We start from the raw sequence: 24,794 nt of genomic DNA on the forward strand, positions 1-24,794 counted from the left end.
CACATACTCACAATTGCTTTTTTCATTCATTCACATTGATTGATTAAATCCAATCCAATACTGCACAATAGAGAATTTGTATTTATTTTATTTATTTTGCTATTTTATAGAACAATAATCCGACAGTGGGTGACTTAGGCTATATCTAGACACAAAAAAACTGCTGCAGAAGGGGAGGAGGTGTCAGTGGAAAGTGGATTAGAGGAACAAACAGGAGTTTTTCTGTTTATGGCTGTGAATCTTTTCTGTCAACAAAAGGCTATGAAGACCTGCTGTTGCCACCATAATCACTGCCCCTCCTGATGACGTATGTACAGTAAATATATCAAACTCGGGTAGAGCTGCAATGGTAAGTAGAGCTGCAATAATAAGTCGATAAGTCGATCAACAGAAAATTAAGAGGCAACTAATTTGATAATCGATTAATCGTAGCAAAAATGCCAAACATTTTCTGGTTCCAAACATTTCTCTGTTTCATATTACTGTAAACCCGGATATCTTTAGGTTAGCATTTTTTTTGTAAGATTTTACATTGTGATCAGTTCTAACCACTTATCAAAAGCTAGCCAACTAAAATATATCTGCCACTATCTGCCTAAATACTAAACCAGAGTGACATCAAAAAACTCTTTTATTCCTTTTCAGTAGTTCTCTTTGATTAATCATTATTTGTCTGCTTTCTCAAACCTAATGACTCACTGAAAATGGAGAGGCTACATTATTTCCTTGGTCTGTTGCTGAAGAGGACAACCGCACGCAAATGTCCATTGGTGGTGTGTTTGTGCTGCTGCTGTGCAGCTCACCAGGTGTCGGGGCCAGGTGTGGCCTCTTCACTGCTATTGTTCTGCTCCATTCAGAAGCTTCCTGACTCACTGACTGGCCTACTGCTGATTTTAAAAACCCAAGCAAATAGAATCTGAGTGTCCTTCTATTGTTGATCACTGTCTATTGTCGTTTTCTCTGGGTTTGCCTATCCATTTGAGGGGATTAAAAATAGAAACAACAGCTTAGGAAAAAGGGTTAAAGCATGTGTGGTGTTGGTTACCGTATTACAGATATTTCAGCCCTCCAGCAGTTGGGTCATTACCATTAACATTACTATAACTAAACCTACAGGCACATCTTAGACTTACATCAAGAATACAATTGTCTTTGAATAAAAATAATCTATGTTCAGTAGTGAACAGAAGGAAAGCAGCCAGACTGAATAACCTCCAGGTTAATGTGCTGTTGTGGAGGGAGTCTCATTACATCTGATGAGCTCTACTGTATCTGATTAACAGACATTAACAGGAATTATATGTAATAATGTCTGATCGCTGTGTCATATGCTATTACAACAAGTCATTACTCACTGAGTCATACTATATTATATTGTTTGCTAATATGGTTTTGAAGGGAGTGATGCTGAGCTGAGTGTTGGTGAGCTCTGGTCAATATCCACTGTGGCTGTGATGAGCGGCTCTCCAATGTTTGTGACTCATGTTTGGAGCTTGAAGATTCATGCACAGTAAATACACAAGCAAGCACAAAGAGGGACACATACAAATATGTAAACAATGATAGACACATTTGTATTTCTGCACTTCTAGACTTTCATTCTTTACCTCCTTTCCTAACCTTAATGTCCAGTGGTTGAAGATGTTTTGGCCACCTGGGGAAACAAGTTGTGAACACAACACTGACATATCATTTTTTAAAGCTAATATTATTAGCAGATAGTGGCCTCTTTACACATCCAGCAGTTATGGACCAAAGTTATCTTTATTTAGAGTCTAGATGTTTTTGGCCAATAGTCCAATATTCATTCTCTGTTTTTGGGCTGCAACAACTCCTGGCTCTGCATGACTGTGTTCACCAGCTAGCTGCTAACTGTGTCCGTCCACCATTTGCAGTAAGTAGTTACTGTACAGTGGAATTTTACAGATCTTTCTCCAAAAACTTCTGTTTGCTGCATCTGAAAATGATGCTACAAGAGCAATGAGAGTAACACAAAACAGTAAAGTTTCAAAAACTCATTATAAAGCTCCAAAAAGCCAAGGGGGAGCTGCAGATTTAGATTATAATTGTAATTACACTGAACAAAATTATAAACACTTTTGTTTTTGCCCCCATTCATCATGAGCTGAACTCAAAGATCTAAGACTTTCTCTATGTATACAAAAGGCCTATTTCTTTCAAATATTGTTGACAAATCTGTCAAAATCTGAACACTTCGCCTTTGCCAAGATAATCCATCCACCTCACAGGTGTGGCATATCAAGACGTTGATCAGACAGCATGGATATTGCACAGGTGTGCCTTATCTGCATGCTCAACATCCTGGGTCTCAACCTGCTGTCTGCAACTTTGCACAGCCATTGAAGAGGAGTGGACCAACATTCCACAGGCCACAATCAATAACCTGATCAACTCTATGCGAAGGAGAAGTGTTGCGCTGTGTGAGAAAAATGGTGGTCATACCAGATACTGACTGGTTTCGTTGACTGGTGACTTTTAATTGTGGCCAGCCTAAAGCACACCTGTGCAATACCCATGCTGTCTGATCAGCATCTTGATATGCCACACCTGTGAGGTGGATGGATTATCTCGGCAAAGGAGAAGTGCTCACTAACACAGATTTTAACAGATCTGTATTTGAGAGAAATAGGCCTTTTTTGTACATAGAGAAAGTCTTAGATCTTTGAGTTAAGCTCATGATAAATGGGGGCAAAAACAAAAGTGTTGCATTTATAATTGTGTTCAGTGAGCTTATCCTAGCACAGAGACTAGAAGCAGGGGGAAACAGCTAGCCTGGCTCTGTATAGGGGTAAAACTAAAACTCATTTATTAACATGTGTGAAAAGGTTTGTAAGGGGGTTTTATGCTGGATTATTCCGGGAGCAGCGACTTCCTGCAGCCTTGTCATCATTGTGAAGTTGCCTGGCATCAGATGTTTTGGCTATTCCTTTTTCATTGTCCTAATCTGTGCATTTATTCCTCTGTGCTTAGAAATGTAGAACTGAAGTAAAGGAGCAATTTTAACTACAGCCCTTTCCCTAAACTTAACACAAACCTGATTCTATTTTTAAACTTTATTTCTAACACTTGAAATAACTAAAACCAAAACATCCTTGCTTCCCACAAATGTCCTTGTTTTCATCATCCAAAATTCAAATTGGTCTTCACAGAAATTGGAAGACAAGAGCACAAACACACACAATCACTGCAGGACATCTTGTAAAGGTCAGCCTTGTGTTTGGAGCACAACTTGCCGCTGTCACCTCTCAGTAACACGGTCTTTCTTTCTCTGAGTGCTCAATTAACAGCAGACGATCAATTCAGGAATTATCCAGTGGTTTCAGTGGTTGAGTTCTGTGTGAGAGCATATTACACAATGTTTTGATATTTACCCGAGAACATATCCTCTCTTATTAAGGGGTGGTTAATGTGTGTGTACATGAATGTGTGAGTCTGATCGAGGCCTGGCAGGGAAGAAGCAGAGCTAATTAAGCACACGGCCAGAGTTTAGTGTGGCAGGACTGGCAGCTGATCCTCCTGTCTGATCCCCACTGGGATCCCCCGCAGCGGGAAGTTTCCCATTGAGAAGGTACACTTCTAAATAATTGATTGGTGGATTTAATAGAGTTTGTTTCATCAGGCCACACAAAAATAACCATGTACTTGCTGCCTGTCAGACTTTTTTAAATATGAAAAAGTCAGGTAATCATTTTAGGTGTTCAACAGGTAATGTCACGGCTCTTTTTAAAAAACATTTTCACTTAACCAGGATTTGAAATATGCAGATGGTAATTTAATTAATGTTGCATTGTCGGTTGTAAATTCTTTGCATATGTCTCTAGGGTCAGCTTACACGTGAGGAAGGCTATTAATTTCCCTCTAACTAAATTGTATCCTTGCATGAAAAATTAAAATGGAAAAATAGCAAGGAAATGACCCTGGGGTCCCGAGTGTAGTTATGGTCCTAATCTCATTTATTTCCAATTACAAAAAATTTTTTTTCAACTTATTGCTTGCTTTTTTACTTCTTTAAAGAGAGCAGATTTGTAGCTGAAGAAAACGAGACTAGAAAATGTTGTCTGCTACTATGCTAAGTGTGCAGTGGTCTCCAATCTGCTTACAGGTAACCAATTCACAAAACATCAGACATGCTCCCAACATTCTGTCTATCCACAAGCTTCTGTATTTCCTGACCAAGAGGTGTATATAAGCGTTTTGGGCTGTGCCTCTCAGTTGATTCGGTTTACTCGCAGGACTGACTGAAATATGGCCACATTTATCCTCAGGATTGATCAACTGGCTCAAGCTGGCCACTGAGGTGTGGAGGTGATAAGGAATTAAAGAATGATGTATATGTTTGATGCAACAGTCTGTTTAATCCATTCAGATGACAACATATTTTATCTTACGCATGTTTTAATAGTAATCAGTTTGAATTCTCAGTATTTTCATATCCCAGGCTTAAATAGAGTTAATTTTACTCCAAATGGAGATTACACCCCTGGCTTTCCTCTGTAATTGTATATTTAATGCTGCTCTCTGCCTTTAACACACACAGACATGCTGCTGATAATTCACAGATTTCCAATAAGCCAGGCTCAGATGCCTCCGATTCATTTTGATTTTCATCTCTATGTAATAATAATCGCAGGGGCTTGGCTCCAATCTGAGCTTGAGCGTATTCACAGAGGCACGGGGCATCACACTCTGTCTCCATGTCTATTTTTACATGCATGTTTGAGGAATTGAGGCAGAGTGCCAGCGTCACTGTGACTCAGAGGATTGCTCACGAGACGCCTCGCTGCTAAAGCTGGTAGACGATCCGTGATCAACGTCACACTCCAGAGCAGCACAGAGGAGGGGAGATGGGTTTTGGTTAAAGACACTTGTTGGGTGTGTAACTTATGATAAACTCAACATTGAGTGTTACATTGAGAGAATTTATTAAAATTTCTGGGGAAGTCAGGGAACATCTGTATACAATCCATCCGTTATTTGAAGGCTCTTGGACAAATAAGTCAACAATAGGTCTGTGATTACAGAATTTATGAGTGCATCAAAAAGGCTGCAGAAGCCAAATCGGTAATTACAAATGATAAAATGACTGTATATATGATGGCAGGGCTGTCGCGATGATTTATAGTGGCTCAACAGTGCAGTATGCAGTATTAGTGCCATTTTTGTATTGTTTTTACAAATTGCTTAATTTATGATATATATATATATATGATATGAAGTACTTTTATGCAGTTAAGCATATTAAGTGTATCTGTGTATCTCAACTCACTGCCCAGCCAGCTACAAACTGCAGCTTTATGGTCTGAGCAAGCTACTGTAGCTGCTTGGTGCTAGTCAAAGTTACACATTGCCAAGCAAATTCCTGCAGTTTGACCATGTCTTTTTCACACGTTGCTATGTTGTTACCTTCAAGGCATGTCTATCAAGTATACTGACATTTACATACAGCAGCAACACACATGCACACACTGGTGTGGAGCAGAATGGGCTTCTGTGTAATAACTAACAACTGCACTGTAGTATAGCTAGGTTCCACAAAAAGCCACATAAACCAACAGTTACTGGCATCCAACCTACTACTCTCGTTATTTAGTGAACTTCAAATGAGGCTTAACTTTTATCACAGTTTCTCTTGAGTGGCACTCAATATTACAACATTAGTCCAACATCACCCAGCCTGCATTAGCCGCGTAATATGCTAACGTCAAGTTAGCTAACCTACAAAATAAACAGTACAACAACAAAACATGGCAAAAGTTACAGCTTCCAAGTTTGAAGTCTGGTTACGGACAGCCGATGGTGATCCATCCTTCACTTGAACCGTTACAGCCCTCATCTTGCTTTTAGAATTTCTAAAGCACTGATTTATAATTTAACATGCATTGAAGTGTAAAACAAGAAAGTATGAACATAGCAGTTTTGCGGGTGCTTGCCACCCCCTGCAGTTGGCTTGTCATTAGGAGTTCTCTTAGTAATGAACCAATAGAGATTTACCCTCATTTCTAGAGTTTTCAGCATCTTTCAGCTAATCATTTTGGTTCTCTGGCCTGTAACTTTGATTTTTTGATTTTCACTTCTCTCATTTTTCTCTCCCTTTTTTTTCAAAAAGCTGAAAACACCCACTGTACACTACCTGCTCAGCACCAAACGCCAAGAAGACAAAGTTAGAAACTAGCTGGTGAACATGGTGGAACATTTTTTGTAGCTAAATATCTAATTTTCTTAAAACTAAACAACTAAAGCACTAATTTTGTAGAGTTGGTGGAGAACAAAAACAGAGCTTAAATATTATATTTTATATTTATAATATTTGACTAACCTAAGTGATGTTGCCAGAAACTCCAAATGAATGATAATGTTGCTCCTTATCTGAATGCATAATAGGCAACTGTGTGCTTGCACCTTTGCCATATTAAAAGGTGATGCTATGTCAGTGCGTTGCACCCACCATGGTACGCTGCCCCCAAGTGGTCAAAACGTCAGTTTTTCAGGTTTAAGGTACTTTAATGTTGAAAAGACTGGTCACAGAAAATAATTTGTTCTTCAGGCACTTTTAAGGAGAACAAGGAGAAAAGTTATGTTAACTTTAGTTGTGTGTAATGGTTTAAAACATTGACTGGCTTTCAAGATATTAAAAACAGATTGATCAAACTTTGCACTCTGTATGGACAATACATCAGTCAATATTGGTCCATCACCCAATGAAATGACCCACAAATACAAAGAACTATCACAACAATATATAAATATATAAATCATGAGATGATGAATATAATATTTACAAAAATAAAAATAGATTTCTTTTGATACTATTTTAAGAAATTACCACAAATTGAAATCTAAGACAAAGTCATTTTCTTGGTGATGCCTTTGACAATAATGAAAAAATATTTTATTTGACTGATACTTAGCCGTTATTGCTCTTCAAGATCTGTCATGTAGTGGTTAAATTTAGCCTGATACATGGCATAAAGCTGTAGCCTCAGTGTGTGTGTGTGTGTGTGTGTGACCGCAGAGATAGTTCAACTGCCCAGTAACCGTCTTGTAGCATTGACTTTTGCCTGGAAGAGAAGCCTGTTGCCTTGGATACCTCTGTCTTTCTATCTTCATTTTCTCTCTTTTTTCCCCTTCCTTACTTCTCTCTCCCTCTGTCTCTCCCTTCATCTCGTCTCACCCCTCCTCCTGTTTGTTGTGTGTGTTTTAGGGAATGCAGGGTGTGGCGACTATGCTATTGCAGGGAAGTACAATCAAAATATACATTTCATGTGTTGAAAGGCAAACTTGAAATCAACCCCTGAGCCTGAGACAGATATTATGCAGGTAGAGCACTTTTTGTTATTTGTTTTCATCATCAACAGCTGATGGCTGCTATAGTTATCTTTTTCAAAAACCTATCAGGGATTAACATGTGATCACTGTGGCAATCTGTGGCACAGCCTTAGTTTTAAGTTAGAATCCCTGCAGGCTGGTGGGAGTAAGATTGAGTTTGCTCTGTTTATTTAGCTTCTCACCGCTCACATGTCCCTGAGTAACACTGCTGGGTACAGCTGCCAGCGCAACATTGATCTGTTCGTGTCAGTCTTACTTGGTCTCATTGCCTCTTCCTCTCCCAACTTTTTTGCAAGCTATACAACCATCATCCTCTCCTCCACTGATCACTCCACACCATCCTCCTTATCACTTTCTCCTGTGTAATTCTTCCTTGTTATCTCTGCCTTTTTCTTCCTTCTGCTCTCCCTCCCAGTCTCCACTCTGCAGATTTAAGCTCCCTTTCTTCCTACCTCTTCTGCACATAACCAGGAGAAAGGGGACTGCCCACGCAGAGCATTAGATGAAGAGCACATTGCTGGCTTAGCTCAACCCCAGAGCGGCTGGAGTTGAACCGACAACCAATACAGGTCTCGTAGAACAGGCAATGAAGCTTGTAGTAAGAGTGACCCTGTTTATAGGATCACGTCTCATGCTCACCCAGTCACCCTGCCTCGATAAGCCTTCTGTTGCCTCTGTGTTTGTGTGTGTGTCGCTGTCTGTTGCAGCTGACCTCAGATAAGGTACAGCCTGTGTCTGGTGGTGTCTACGGCCCTGGGGCTTATAACATGCCAGATTAATTCAGTTTCATATAGAGATGTTACCCTGTCTATCTACACTTAAATGACATTGTATTTGAAGTGCTACTGGGATGTATTGTAATTAACTCAATTATTTTCCCCATCATGTATCTGAATCCTAATCTCTCCATCCAAGTGCATAGACTTTCTGTGCCCTGTATAGAAACCATAAAAAGATTTTGCCATTTATTACAAGCACCTAAACTACTATTGTGCTCTAATGAATAGACCAGATCACACTTGTGTTTAACTTTGACCTAGAAACCTGTTTAGAGCTTTCTGTGTTTCAGTCTATTTGCGTTTCTGTGAACAGTCTATGTGTCACTTAAACACATTATTTAAATAATGAGGCTAATAAAAATATATTCTATATTTTTCTTATAGTTGTTATGTGAAAAGACCCAAAAACTTTTTGGAAATTATTGAGCCTTTTTTAAAAGTGAATGTATATATTCATGACCTGTTTTTAAAGATTTATGTGATTGTGACTGAGAAATTGACCAACATGTGTTGGTTTTGGAGCTTTTCAAGGGTCAGAGTTCAAATATAGAACATAATGTCTTATCCTTTACATTAACATACTTTACCAGACACTCAACATTAGGTCAGTGAAAAGTTCCTTAACTTCAGCCCTCCACTCCGTTTGAGTACATGATCCTCACCACCATCATCGCCAACTGTATCGTCTTGGCTCTGGAGCAGCACCTTCCTGGAGAGGACAAAACACCCATGTCTAAGAGACTGGTGAGATATTCACACATGGACACATCTGGACACACAACCACACCTGCAACCTGAAAATAAAAAATAAGTCTCAACTACCTCATGGAGCTAATAGATCCTGATAAAACCCGGACATGACACCTGCATGCACAGTGCTTCCCTTTCAGTTCAGTGTAAGCTAATTATCACACTGACTGCCCGACTGCTCTCCTGCTTTGCACTCACAGGAGAAGACAGAGCCCTACTTCATCGGGATGTTCTGTTTTGAGGCTGGGATAAAGATCATCGCCCTGGGCTTTGTATTTCATAAAGGCTCCTACCTCAGGAACGGATGGAACGTAATGGACTTCATTGTGGTCCTCAGTGGGTGAGTCAAACTGTGTGTGTGTGTGTGTGTGTGTGTGTGTGTGGGGATGCAGATCTGTGAAACAGGATTAGCATTATGAAATGAAAGTGATGGTATTTTATGAAATTTACTGTAATGAAAATACCCATTGTTCTTGTGCTCTTGCTTAAGGTGCCCAGTTATTTCTTGCTGGTTTGGTTGCTCAAGTTTGACAAACAATCAGCTTCTTTGTTGCTTGTGGTTCTTTAATGATATAAATACTAAACTCACTTGAGATTTTCCTAAATTTTTTATTTACCACTGCCAAATTAAGAGATTCAGGGAGTCACACAAGGAGGTTGTTTAATGGAGTTTTGGAAACCTTTCACTGAGCAAGGTTTGGTGGTGGTGAATCATATTATTATCATTTTAATGTCTATCTTAAATTTTCATTAATTTTTTTATTTCATCTTGACTACAAAAGTATGTTATTCTTGCATTTTGTCATGCTAGGCTTTCCAAACCTGAGGATTCGCTATCTCTCAGAACACCAATTTCCTTATACACATAAATACTTGTCTGGCTATTTGCTTTTCTTGTTGTTGGTTCATATTACTGTCTCACCCTTCTCAACACAGTTCATCTCCAAGTCTTTTGTCGTGCACTAAACTATTGTGCTTGTTTGACCACTTCAGGTGTTTACTATGTGCGCTTCATTTGACCAGATATGAGGGTCAGTGTGTGATATCAGTTTATATATTAAAGATTAATAGTAAAGATTCATGTTTATGCCTCTGTATACCTTGCCTGCAGCACAGTGCGGTTTAGCAATAGTAGCAAAACTGTAAGAGAAAAACTTTTAGCCAAACACAAATCGTAAAATAATTCAATTAAAATGTACATCATATTTTTCATACATAATGCCATGCTGGCCATGTTTGGCCAGTGTTGAATATATCAATGCTGAGTATTACAGAGACACCTGCCAATTTTACCCTGCCTTTTATTTTCCTTTATTTATTTAATTGAATATAGTTACAGGACAGTGTCGAACTAGTACAGTTAAAAACTTGCAGTGTCCCTTGTTCACCTTGGTCTATTCACTACGTAATAAACACTCAATAGTTTAATGTATAATGAGTGGCGTGTTGCGGTTTTACTGTCATTGTGTGACATCACAGAAGGTTGGAGACCAATTATATATTATTATATACAGTATATATATATATTTAAACATCTATCAAGGTTGAAGCTTTGCATTGTGCAACCTTTAGCCAAAGTATTCTACATATTATGGGCACTACAGTTTTTGCACTTAATCTTTTGTCAAATAGATGTGGAGAGTAAAGCTTCTTTAACTACAACGTGAGCGCCATCTCGGATTAACATGAACTCAGAAGTCATACGATTAGCAGCTGTGGACTGTTGTGAGGTGGCTGCAGCTTGTAAATCATCATCTCACTCTGTGTTGTTACAGTACATCAATTACATGGCAGTTAAAGGTCCAGGGGGCTCTTACGTTTAGCAGTTAGTCTGTTCTATGGGGGAAAGGTGTTATATTAAAGGGCATTTTACAGCAGGCACCTACCTTCTCAGGAGAGGTAAGCACATTGAACAGTGAGAGGAAATGTTTATGGTTTCAAAGAAGGAGCTTGATGAGACAGCACATTAACCTCCCTCAATACCCCTCAACACACACCACACACACACGCAGTCACACACACACAAATTAAATATTAATCAATTCACAGCGCAGAAGTACAAAGGGCAGCAGACAGGGTTCTTAGAGAATTCTACATGATTCTGGCTGTTCAATTATTGATGAGCAGAGTTCAGGCTTCTTAATGATACTGCACTCGCTGTTGGAGAGAGGAAGGATGCGGGAGGAGAAAAGAGGAGGAGATAAGAGGGATGACATAAAGAGGAGTAATGTGGAAGATGGTAGGGAAAACTATGGTCAGAGACCGTCCTGGCACTCTAGCCTGTTGATCAGTTGACGGGTGACAGTGGTTGAGGACACTCAGCCCCTGCGGGATGTTACAATAAGACAAAAATTACAAAGCAGACACATGCTAATGGATTGTTCTGACCTCACCTGCCTGAATAGGGACAGAAAAAAGGAGACCAAGGCCTCACAAGGGTGACAGATGCTATAATCAGACTTTACCTTTCTGTGAGCTCTGTGTATACAGGCAGGCAGCACTTATTGATGAGTTGACTTCTCCTGGTTCAGGGGTCAGCAGGTGGTGAGGCTAAAGTCATTTGACCTGCCCAAAATAATGCAATCTGAATACATCTGCATATTTTCCAGTTTTCACATGGCAGATAAACATGTTACAAATACAAATTTCTGATGAAGGCATCTTTTTAGACTCTTCCTTTATGTGCTGTGGGTTCAATTTAAGCTACACATTGTGATTTAGGGAGGAGATGTGCTTGATCTGGATGAAATAGCCTTCCAGGTCTCATTTTATTAATAATCAGCATGATGAAGTGAGCTGCAGATAGATCCCTCTCTAAATTATCATTCTGGCCACAGTAAAGATAAATTAATGAAAATGTTCTCGCTCTGGCTCGCTCCCTCTCCCTCTCGCTTTCTCTGAAACACACACAGACCATACAACACACTCACATGGACACATTCACTCACCTATAGGCCATCACCCGAGGTTTGCAACCTTATCAGAGAGTGAAAGAAGATTATGAGAAGTGCTGATAATATTAAGTGAGTCACCAGTGCTGTCTATCAGTTAGTAATTAGGAGGCCTCTGCAGACAGTGGGGTCACAGACTGTGTTACAAATACGCAACAGACAAAGACCCCTCCCCCCCAGACACAGTATGCATGCAAACACTGAACATCATAGGCCAAAGGCACAGTATGTACATTAACTAAATAAGCAATAAATGGATTTGTCTGTCTATTTTAATTCTTCTATATTCATAAGCAGACAAACAGACATAAACATAAGCATAAACATTTGAATGCCTTTATTACAGATAAGAGCAGAGAGATGATAGCAAATGAGGGGAGAGAGATGGGGAATGCTAGGAAGCAAAGCAATTCTTACCTTACATGGTGTCGTCCGTGATTTAGATAAGGTAAACACCCTTAAATGAGGAAGAAAATATAATAAACCTTAGGAAGTGTAACAGAGGAGGGATCTCTCAGATATTCAAAACATGTGTTTATGCATTAGACCGAAGTAGTAGTAGTGTCTAGTAGTAGTTGTAGTTGTAGAATGACAATATGAGGCAAAAAAAAATATAATAAAATTAAAATTCACCTAAATATTTACTTGAGGGATTCTGATTACATCCACGAAAGATGCTTAAATTTGCCCGCTCTAACTACATGACCCAGCAGTTTATTAGTTATACCTGTATTTTAATGCATGTCAATACAATTGCCCTGCAATACATCCTATGGGCTGTGAATCTCGTAATATTCAGTTTTGAAGGCATTGTGTTCGAGAGGTGTTTATTCACCTTACTTGACTGCACTGTGCTGACTTTGATTGAAGGTTTACATTACAGTTTTATCTAATTTAACTGTATTGTAGAACATTTTTCCGACGGAGGCAGAACACACGACTGTTGGCTCAGACTACAAAGCATGTGAACCTCTCCACTGTGGATACCCCTGACTCACTCAACATTATGTGTGAACATGTGTAATTATGGAACCGTTCGGTAACACTGTCAACGCTGGAGGCCATGATTACCTTAGCAAGCTGCCTTGGTGTTTCAAGATGGCCTGTGTTACACAGAGAGAGTGAGTGGGAGGGAGGTATGAAAAACCAGATGGCACTAGCTGTTTCCTTAAAGGCTGCGATCGTGAAGCTAAGAACTGTTGTGACTGAAATTTGAATAGAGGGGCTGTGAGTTTTCTCAGGCCGTCACACATGCTTCACCAGCCAGCTTAAGTCGTCGAGTAAAAGTCAGATAACAGAGGAGGTGATAACCAGGTACACATGACCGGGGAGAAACAAAGTAAAGAAGAGAGAAGAGTGAAGAGAGAAGAGATAAAGCTGGAGGAAATGAGAAGGATGCCTCCATGCGTAATTGTACGTACTAATTGGCACCTTGGCCGTCTCATTCGCTGGCTAGCCCTCCATTAGACTGGCAACAGTTGGCAGAGGGTGACGCCCACCGAGGGATTGTGTCACCACTATGTGCCAGACACTTGGTTGGAGAGAGTGGAGGAGAGATGGAGTTAGCTCAGAGGGAGTTAATGACAGTAAAGATGAGGAGACTGAGAAAAAGAGATTCTCAACCTTTTCTCTTATCTACAGGATAGTTTTTGGAACACAGACATGTCTGCCAAATCTATCTGTCAAGATTGTCCAGATTCCTCTTTACTTTGGAAATGGAAGCTTATTCTACTGTTCATATCAACTGAATACACAAAAAGATCAAATCCAGATCAAAGAATTATTTAACATGTTTTTTTAAGAGTAAATAAGAATTTCCACTAAATGAAACTGCAGAAATCACTTTGCATTTAGTTTGAATTTTCAAGATGTGTTGATTTTCAGTACATCATGAACAATATCTTTATATTGCTGCTTTTCACACAGCAATATGCCTTCCTTTAATCTGTTGGAATCACTTAACAGCAGCAGTTTCATGTGGCTAAAATAAGCCTTTTTAGTTTTAGACCCTTCACTGTTAATTAACAGAACAGGCAGTGTCCTCTTTGCTGTGTGAACAGAGAGATGCAGCAGCAATCAATCTTTATTCCTCACTGGGCTTTATTTCTACTCTATAACCACTGGTAGCCAGGAGGGAGAGCTAGCACGAAAGCATGACATGGATCACACCACTCTTAATATTAGTCAGCTATACAAATGCAAGAATGTCATGAGTTTCGTAGCCTACATGTATTTATATTTTCCTTTCTCCTTTCTTCAACTCTATCCCTGCTCCTCCTCTGTCCATTATTTGTTCCCTTTCCCTTCCTTTCCATTTGTTTTCTTGCCTTTCGCTTCCTGTCCTTTTACTTTTGTTTCCTTTTATTTCCTTTTGTTTTGTTTAATATCCTTTTCATTCCTTTCCTTTATCTATCTTTCCTTCTGTCTGCCAGTGCTGATATGGTTTAGCTGCACATTTTGTATGATATTATCATGAACTTGTCACTGTACCTGACTCGTTGAAAGCTGAAACCACAATCTGTCTGATGTGTGGGTCTGCATGTTTCTGTGCACTCATGTGAAGGAACCCAATGTGCCACTACTGCATGTCTTTTAGCCAACAACACCTTCTGCCTGTTTGGCAGTCATACACCTGGTAGAACTGGCTATTTCAAACTGACACACACACACACACACACACACACACACACACACACACACACACACACACACACACAGACTATCAACCTCACACATACAGATACACGAACAGACCTGTCCTCTCCAATCTTATTTTCCATCTGTTGTCTGATCGATTGATGAGTTCAGACACAACAGGGGTGGATATGTCCCCCTGAGCTGTTACCGTGGTGACTGAGGACCCCGCCTCAGGTCAGGCTGTCACTGGCTCCAGTCCTGCTGCTTCTCTGGTCAGTGTCTTTACAATTAGACCAGACCAGGACAGATTTGTATTTTCTTATAATCTGATGGAGGAATGTGCTTATACACCTGCTTTTTGCATGTATGTTTTGTGTGTTTGTGTGCAGAGTACTGTACAGCACTGGCAACTCTTTTCTTTCACTTTTCAACGAGCCTTTGTTTCACAAATCCAAAAAAGTGAAACGTGAATAAGACGAAGAAGAGAGTATGTGAGAGAGAGTGTGTGTAGCCAGTGACTTTAAAAAGACATCCTCAGAGTAAAAGTGGTGTTTTAGCTGTGATCTTGAATTAAGTCAGTGCGTGATGATGGTATTGAGAAAATTGACGGTCTAACAAGCTCACTCTCTTTCTCTCCCCCTTTATCTTTCTACCCATATAAAGAGGCTGAGTGGGCCGTGAAACAAAGACAATGTTGAGGGTCTTTACGCTCGTATCTGATCAGAGAAGATGAGGTGCAACACTGAGATGAAAGCAGTCCTGATGTTAGATGGGACTCACTTCAAATTAAATTCAGTATAGTAACTAGTGAAATTTACTAAAACTGAAAGAGGGTTGAGCTGAAATTCACAAGAACATTTTTCAATTATCTTTGCAAGTTGAATTTCAGGGAGATAACCCTTTTGTGAGAATTTGATTTATGCATGTAGTATATCAGTTTTCAGTCTGACATTTTTTCTTGAACAGGCTCTGGTAAAAGGCTTAACAAAGTACATGGGGAACACAGTATTCTTACAACTTAAATTAGTGTTGAATCTCCTCAGACAGAGTTCAGAATGAAATTACATGTTTCAGAGACAGACAGAAATAGAGGCGCAGCAGGTGCCCTCTACACACCAAGACAGAGTTGTAAAGACCTTGTTCACTTCACAGTGAGAGAGGCTGCCATACACACCCTACACTGGATTCATTACAACTTACAGGATGTGTGTCAGAGATGTTATGCCATCAAACAGTGGTATTCAAATAGCAGCCTGTGGGCCAAGTCTGGCAGTTAAAAAAAAAAAATTTGACCACTGACAAAAATTAAAGACTCCCTACATCAAACCTTTAAAGCACCAGTGCGACATTTTGGTAAATATGGCAGCAGTTGCCAGGAATGTTTTTACACACTGATTATTTATGTTAATTGATAACGTCAAGTTGACAGAGTGCAGAAGGCAGAACTCACAGAAGTACAGCACAGCAGTTAAAAACGGGGTGGTGACGTATAACTATAGTAATTCCATAAGTCATACGTCATTCTCCAAGCTTGCGCAGGCGCACTGTTATGCCGTCATGCCTCGTTAAGTCAGAGCATCAAACCGATAAACATCGTTGTGAGCTAGCTAACCAATTTGTAATCAATCATGTAATTTACTTAGAACTTACAGTAGGTATGTCTCTCTGTGTCTTATTGTTGGTTTGTCTTCTAGTTTAGTTTGATAAGTTAACTAAGTTGTAGTTAGCCAGGTGTAGTTAGCTAGCATAGTTATTGCAGAAAGTTGGCTAACAGAGGGTCTTCATTTTATTTTTTAGTTTCCTCCTCTTGGTTTAGTGTGCTGTTCATTTTCATTATGGCATTTGTGCCTGCGGTGTTGGAGGACAGATGACAGAGGTTAATGAAGTAAATTAGGGATGCAAACTAGTCCTTTTAAGCTAAATATGTTTCTTTTGGATTTTAATGCACAAATTAGATGCTTAGTAATTACCAAGAGATCCTTTATAGAAAAAAATGATGCATCGATAATCGTTTTATAATCACATTGCAACCCTCTGAATCGTAATCGAATCGTGACGTGCCAAGAGATTCCCACCCCTAATGTGTAGACCCCATTGCGAAGTCATCATATTTCAAGGGGGTTGAGAAGCTGTGCGTGGTATAGGAATGGTGTAATTGCCACTCTGGGCCACCTGATAATGCAAAATGTAGCATTGGAATCCTGGGCAAGATACCTTTCGCGACAATGGCGTAATGCTTTATGGCACTATGTCACACACCAACAGTCAGTTGCTGTCTAGCTTTGTTGGCTAGCTTGCCACCCAAGTTTTAAGCAACATTATGCTGCTGCTGGTGGAGAGTGGCGCTGGTGTCAAGCCGGAGCTGGGTGAGCGGGCAGCATAACCAAGCTCAGCAGCCTCTATGGAGGTAATGTTAGCTAATGGAAGAGGAAGCTAAGATGAGAAAAAAAGAGTGATCAAGCAGGAGGCTGCCAGATGGTGGTGAGACCTTTGTGAAATAAAAGGCTGCAAGACAGACGGGGAGCTGGCGTTCTTTCTGTCTACATAAATAGAGTAGTAAGTGTGGTGGCATTTTTGTTTCCCTCAGAAAAAGTAATAAACAATAATCAATGATTAGAAAGATTAACAATAATTTAGAAATGATGTTTTCTGCCAAACAGCAGTTTTCTTAATGTGCCTCATTTGTATGGAATTTTCCTTTTATAACAAAACAGTTTAACTACCTTGGCACGGCACCTGTCTGTCCCGAAAATTAGACTCAACATGAGTTTTGATTATAGCCTAATTAAACATTAAATACTGATCGTTGTATAGTTCTCTTGCTCCAGCAGCGGTTGCAGGTTATCTGTACATTGTGTCAACAGCGTTGTTATAGCCAAAAAGTAACACTCGTCGTGCTCTTTTTCCCTTTTTGTTTTCTTGTGGTTAAGGTTCACTTGTGGTTAGTCTCCTGTCCCTTTCCTCAAAGAAATGTTTTTTGCACAGACATCATAAAATGATTATAATATATTATTAAATGTACACTAATGTTTAACTGGCTTAATCCCAACATAATTCATGTTGCTTAATGTTTGGCTGTGTTAGCAAAGTTGTTGACTTGCTAGTTTTTGATCTTAATAATATAATCATATCAAATGCACGTGTACAGCTGTCATTTTACAACAGCAGTGAATTAACATTTCACTCTGAAATGATAGGAATGCCAAATAGCCAAAAAACATCAAATCTTAAATAATGATCCTGTGTACAGAGTCGCGGGGGGCTGGTGCCAATCCCAGCTTACATTGGGCAAAAGGCGGGGTACACCCTGGACAGGTCGCCAGTCCATTGCAGGGCCACACATAGACAGACAACCAACCATCAGTTAACCTAGCTCTTTGGATGGTTGGAGGAAGCCGGAGCACCCGGAGAGAACCCACATGGACACGGGAAGAACATGCAAACTCCACACAGAAAGGCCGGGGCAACTGGGGTTTGAACCACGGCTGTGAGGCGACAGTGCTAACCACTGCACCACTGCGCCGCCCGGGCTGGTTTTCATTTAAAATAATTTCTTCTTACTGGCTGAACTAAAAAGCACTGGGGGATACAGTATTTATGGCAGTAAGTGTTTGTTTTACCCAGCGTCAGATGTCTTCTAAGATGCATCAGAATCAACTATCAGTGTTTTTGGCAAGAGAAAGGTATGTGTTCTGCAGCCACAGTTTCTCTGCAAAGGCTGACTTCTTTTTTTTACACAGTCCATATGGGAGTCTCAAGGAGAGCTTATTTGGAGAAATTGTTTGGGGACTTTTAAGATAGCAACTAACACCCATATCTCCTCTGTTTACCTGGTTACAGGCCAAGGATGTTGAGGATTATTGGAGTGAGTGCCTCTGACAGGCAGCTACATTGAATGGATGTGTGTCCAGAGGGGAGGAAAGTGTACCAAAGAGAGAAATTCAGGAGACTGCAGGTAGTTTGAAATATATCCAGTGCTCAGAGCAGTCAAATTAAGGGCCACACATTTGGACTAGTGCAGAACAACAAGATCACCACACAATGTAGTGAAACAACACATCTCTCTCAGCCTTATTCTTACATTCTGTATTGGTTTAAACCGACATGACACAAAGATTAAATCAAGCCCAAAGCCTGAATGCAGGGACTATAGCTGACGGTGAATTAAAAAAATTATCATTTCTACATTTAGAGATCCTGACCTAAAGGAAAGTGACAGACATTAAATAAAGCACAGGGTTTTCTGAGGGGTCTGTGTACTTTGCGGCCAACGGATTTTCGTTTTGAAACGAAAAAACAGAAAAACATCTCGTTTCCCAATTACCTTTAGTAAATAGGGAAATGAAAAACCCAAAACAAACCGTTTTCATTTTTGATATTAAAAAAATGGAAAACGAAAAAAAATCTTGTTATCCTATTTTCTTTGATGTGTTTATAGATGGAAATCGGAAATTCAAATACCAGTGTATAAATCTTATTCCTCAATTTTGCATTGGGTTTTTTTGGTGACCCGGGAAGCTATGGTAAGCAGTAAGCGGCTTGGGGTGCTGTAGCCTATATGCGCGCTTGACAGACTGTTAAGGCCCATTTATACTCCTACGTAGGGTCTACGTGCGTACCTACGCCGTACGCCGTAGGCTACGCACGTAGCCATGCATTTATACTTGTGCGTAGGTATGTCCGTCATTCTGCAATTACACCCCCAAACGCTGGTCGGCAGTAGCGCTACAGCGTCCACTGTGTTGACTTTTGCCGGCCGAGCAGGCTAACTTCCGGTTTGTACTTCCAGGTTCCGCTAATGTAAATGGGGGTAAAATTGTATACGTGCGGCTGGTGTAGCCTTTTCAAATGTTACTGACGGAATGGATCACATTCTGATAGCGAAACGAATCATTTAGCTCGGGTTGCAGCAGTCAAATATATTGATGTTACAGCCGCCGTTTTGCCCGCTAGTAAATGTTACTTTAAAGCGCTGAGTACTTCCGGTCGGCTCGGAGGCATTGCGAGGCTACCCAGCCGACCAATCACAGAGCTTACGGTCCGCGTCGAGTCAACGTGTAGTCGAAGGAGGTGCACGTCAAGCGACGGCGTAGCCTCTGCATAGCCCCGTAGCCTACACCGTCACCTACACCGTTGATTTGACGCAGAGGTATAAATTGCACTTTAGTGGGCACGCACTTTCCTTCAACACAGAGTGGCCGTATGAGGTCACCGAGGTCCGGACTTCAGTAATTATGAATGTGTGGCGGTCAGTGTTGATATTGTGGTGGGCCGCCACAAATAAATGAACGTATAGGAAACACTGCTGACAGCAGCCTCTCTAATCATAAAAGTAAACCTTTAGACAAAACATTAATACATCAACACAATAATGAAATCATCTGGAAAGTTATAAGCGCCGGTAGAGTTGGGATAAATCTGAGAAAATCATTAGTTGGGTTGAGTGCGGGTGGATGATTTATGCCTACATGATTATTCAGATGTAGGCTATCAGAGCCGATCCGCGCATCACACCAATGTAGCGCCTATAATCGTGACAAAACAGTGCAAACAGCTGCTGACATCAAATTAGTAGGCTGCAATATCAACCAGAGCATTCAGTACTAACCTGCTGTATTTTATGTTGCCGTTTAGTAACAATACTGCCCATTATGCAGTCTATAGCCTACATGTCATTTGCACAGTGTTCCTCCCTGTCAATAAGCGGTGCTGCTGCACCCTCCGCACCCACCCTTCACGCTTGTAATTGAGTAATAGGATGTTTCCACCTTGCGATGGCCTGAATTAAAACAACACGGTAAGAATGCACAGGTCAAAGATGCGCTTTTTGTAGTCCACCTTCGTAACATTAGATATGCAACTCCAAACTCCTGACTTTGGGGTGTGTGCCATAGGCCCACAACCGCTTACCTGGCTGCTTACCATAGCTTCCGGGTCACCAAAAAACCCACCGCAAAATTGAGGAATAAGGTTTATACACTCATATTTGAATTTCCGATTTCCATCTATAAACACATCAAAGAAAATCGGATAACGAGATTATTTTTTTTTGACTTTTGTAAATTAACAGTGTTCTTGCCTTGCCCATGGCAGGTTTTATTATTAATTTTGATACACTATATAGAGGCAGTTTGGTTATAATATTATTCAACATTGTGATTTTCAATTTTATTTGGCTTTGTATGCTTTATGTGAACTTTTGTGACTTAGAGTTGGTGTGCCAACAACTCAACACTGCACTGTAATAAATTAACATTTCTCACTCATACTCACTCCCTCTCTCTCTCTCTCTTCCAACAGATGGCTAATAAATCATTTATCCAAATCAATTATTCATTCTGGCCAAAGAGCAAACATTTAGCTAACAGACACATAAACCAATATGCAAGCTTGATACACAGCGGATAACTGATTCACATAAAGCCATGCAGGCCAGTGTCTCAGGCTATTGATATAAGGAGCAGTAATATTTGATCTTGCGTAACAAACTCAATATCTTGTGAGTGAATGTAGGGGGTTCAGTGTGTATTTCAGAGAGAGAGAGGAAAAAGGATGAGGGGGGAGTTAAGAATGAGAGAGCACACTGTGGGAGGCAGAAAGGCTTATATGAACTAAACCAACCAGAGCAGCACTGTAGGAGTTGCTCCACACAATTCCTTATTCTGTCAGGACAATCCTCTGTATGCACACCACCCACTGTACAGTGGGCCACCAGAGCATTATTATATTAATTCATCGTCCTGCAGAATCACAAGTCTTCATAAGGTGGGAATGTATGAATACTCTGTTTAACTGTTCCCTTCCTGCTTCAGAGAGGTCAGATTGCAGATTGTGCAGCAGTGTAGGTGCAACATTGGAGGACATGTTGACCACTCACTGTGTGGCAACATGCTTCTTGTGCCTAAATGAACTTCATCAAAGCTCAAAACTGAAATGTTGCAGTGAAATCAACTCTTCAGGAAAATGACGTCAAATCTACAGTCATAGTATTTAATCTTCTTTTGAGCCGTTATATCAAAGTATTGTATTATTGACGGACATACACAGTTATCCTACTACAGCTAATATTATCAGTCAGAAGTGAGTGTAGTTGTGGGGCTAATGCTAAATGCTGCTCTTAAATGCTCTTAAATGCAACAACTGAGCCGCTGCTGAAAATGTGTGGGAGCCCGTGACAAGCAGATTCTCCAGTTCATTCTGTGTGAGGAAAGATTTTAACATCAAAATAAAGGAATACTGCGTGAAGAAATAGAAGATATTAACTGCACAACCAACAGTAAAGGAATATGCAAACACATCACTGTGTAACAAAACAAATTAATAAAAACTCTAGAGACCATCTTATGATGGGATCACACCAGCTGCGACGCCAAACACAAGGTGGGTATGGTGCAATGGAGCACGTGACATGAGAGAAGTGAGTTTGGCGAAACAGAACTGTGCATAGACTCACAAGGTGAAAACAATACCAGCCAAGCTGTCATGGCTGGTAAATATCAGAGAAGCCCTCAATAGGGTGGAAAGTTGACGACTTCCAGTTTCCAATAATGACAAAATAGTCGTGTTTCTTTGTACACAACAATTAAGCTTGTTTTTATCTTTCCGGACTTTATCCAGCTCAGCTTTAACATCTCATGGTATGTGTTTCTCCATAGTCCTTATTGCTGCTGGATTCTCTCCTTCTGATGCAATCGGCTGCAAGTCATGTGGCTGAATTGTACGCCCTAAAACATTAATGACTATACAGTATACTGTATGGTATATTTCTTTTCAAATAGCAAACAAATAGCTTACAAAGAAGACCTCCAATGTAGCTCAAGACATAGAAATCACCAGAATAGATGTTTTTTCACAGCCGATATTTTGACATGTCATCGCAGGAAAACCACAAATGTAATTGATAACATTGATAATTACTCTATTTAATTTAGATGAGCCAGTCCAGTGCTCTAACATTGTTCATGTTTGCTCACAGGGACCCTTAAAGCACCTGCACACCCACACAGATGTTTTCAGACACCCTAATTGATTAGACCTCCAGTCAGGTTTAAGATGGGTGGAGCTATGCTGGGAATTACATGATGTCAATTCTATGTACTAATAAGATAATAAGGGTGTAAGTTGCCCGGCCATAACAGGTGCAACAAAACTAACTGGAGGTGAATGAATGATGAATCAGTCAGGCCTAATTTGTAGACACCCACACAGTCCTAAAAAGTGGTCTCACCAGACATCATAAGTGAACCTGTGTTGGTGGGCCATAGGTGTGAAGGGGCTGTAACGGAACCATTATTATTGATATTAATAAAAATGCCTGCTGTGACAATGGTTTATTGGGCATTTTCAGCTAATGTGATGTGTGTTTAGTTCTATTCTTCTTCTGGCCTGTTGCACTACATGTGATATGTTATAGTCCATATAATGTACAGATATATGAGTACTGTACCCTATGTACTTCATGTGTTTTTCACTCATTTACAAATCAGTGGCTCTCAAACTTTGGCTTGTAAACACCTCAAATGTGATACACCATAATTCTCCTGCCAACACCTAAGCTGAGAACCATTGGTGTAAATTACACATGCTCTGCACTTAATAGTCAGGTGTACTCAAATCATAATAGATAGCGGCTTGACAGTGACATGGAGCATAAGTCACAACGTTATCAGTATCACAGCGTGATGGTTGTCGCGACAGATTTGTCACGCAGCAGGGAGCTGTCAGTTCTGCAGGGTATGTCACTGTTTACTCACTTATCATGGCTGACAACTCTGACCAGGGCATCAGCTGAGTTCACTACAGTGTGTGTCTCGCATGACGCCTGTAGATACGTGCAGGGTGAACAAAGATGATTTTCTGTGTGACAGCTCCTGGTGACTACAAGTGAATTTATTAACTTGTTCATAAACTTGTAAATACACGAGGCACAACTGTCAGATGTATCAGTTAAGGAAGTGACCGCCACTGTTCAACCAGTCCGACACCGAAGACCTTCTCATCCCCATAAGGCTATAACACAAATGATAGGGTTGTTGTTGAAAGGAATTTCAATTAAGACACTTTTATAAATGATTGTAGACTGACAATTACCTCTGGTGCACTGATAGAAAGCTATAATGGTAATAATGTTTTAAACACCGGCAGAGGGAACAGTCTTCTTTGTATTTGTTGATTTCTTTGAATCTTTTAGCTAGGGTTGGGTATCGTTTCAAATTTTACGATACCAGTACCAAAACCAGTTCCATTAAAGGGATACCGATAGCAATAGAGGACTTCATTCGATACCTTGCATAAAATGCCACCTGTTGAAGCCATAGTAGTTGATTGATAGCCAGTTATTATTTTTATTGTTCTTATGGACAAGCAAAGTGATCTATTTCATTTTTTTCTTGTTTCAAATACAACATCCTCCTCATCCTAATTGGGTCATCCTCATGGGTATATTATATGGGCAAAGACTACAGCTTGCTAATATTTTTATATTTGAATGAGAGAGGAGAAGTGAAATAGTTTAGTGACCAAATAAGTTGTGGGAAACGAATTTAAGGCAATTTTTTGATGTGTGTGTTGAAAGTAAATGACGGGAAATTATTTTGTTAACTTTCGATTAATAAATTTAATTGAAAGATCTCTGCGAGTGCTTTTTCCTTCATTGGTGAGTCACAAACCTCCTCCAAAAACGAACAAGTATTAAACAAGTAAGGAGTCTACTTAAACAAGTCACTTAACCACAATAAAGACTCTAAAGACACAAACATTGTAAAAGAGAGTCTGCACGTCCAGCTGATCACACCAACTACATCTGAAGCAGCTGCCAGAGGCTTCATTAGTAAAATCAGCTGATCACTGCTGCACCACAAAAGAGTTTAATTGATGTGATGGAACGCAGTGATCAGTGACAAGTGATGTGAATAGCAAATAAAAATGTACAGAGAAGTGTTAAATGACACCAGGAGATGAAACCAATAGAAAGCCTGGTTTGTGGTGATAAACATGCCTGAAACCGCAGCCAAAGGTGAGCAACAGTTAAAATCACGCATGGAAATGGTTTTTTTATACCCTTTATGGTGCAGTCATGTTGTGTTGCTTGCGTGTTTGGCTGCAAGCAAAATCATACAAATAGTAATTTTTTCGAATCGAATGAAGCATTGGTTTAAATGGAGACCTTTCGATTCTACTCGATACTGGGCTGTTTCGGTCGATACCATAAAGGTACCAATCCCTACTTTTACCCTATACTATCATCATGACTACCGATAATCTCTGTAAATAAAATGGTGCTTATTTCCACGAGTGATTCCATTCAAATCATAAAATAGCACAAACAATA

General features: G+C 40.0%; 2 protein-coding genes across 2 annotated transcripts in view; both read left to right on the forward strand.

Moving 5' to 3' along the window:
- Nucleotides 1-24,794, forward strand: part of faf1 (Fas (TNFRSF6) associated factor 1) — a 1,021,784-nt gene that overhangs the window by 692,860 nt on the left and 304,130 nt on the right. The window lies entirely within an intron of this gene.
- LOC123970683 (voltage-dependent R-type calcium channel subunit alpha-1E) overlaps nt 1-24,794 on the forward strand; it is a 91,411-nt gene that overhangs the window by 22,932 nt on the left and 43,685 nt on the right. Inside the window, exons 3-4 of the mRNA XM_046048891.1 lie at nt 8,765-8,870; nt 9,077-9,216. Coding sequence (XP_045904847.1) covers nt 8,765-8,870; nt 9,077-9,216 — 246 coding nt within the window. The remainder of the gene's footprint in view (nt 1-8,764; nt 8,871-9,076; nt 9,217-24,794) is intronic.

Source organism: Micropterus dolomieu, linkage group LG05 (assembly GCF_021292245.1).
Source record: "Micropterus dolomieu isolate WLL.071019.BEF.003 ecotype Adirondacks linkage group LG05, ASM2129224v1, whole genome shotgun sequence".
In the NCBI taxonomy this organism is placed as follows: Eukaryota; Metazoa; Chordata; class Actinopteri; order Centrarchiformes; family Centrarchidae; genus Micropterus; species Micropterus dolomieu.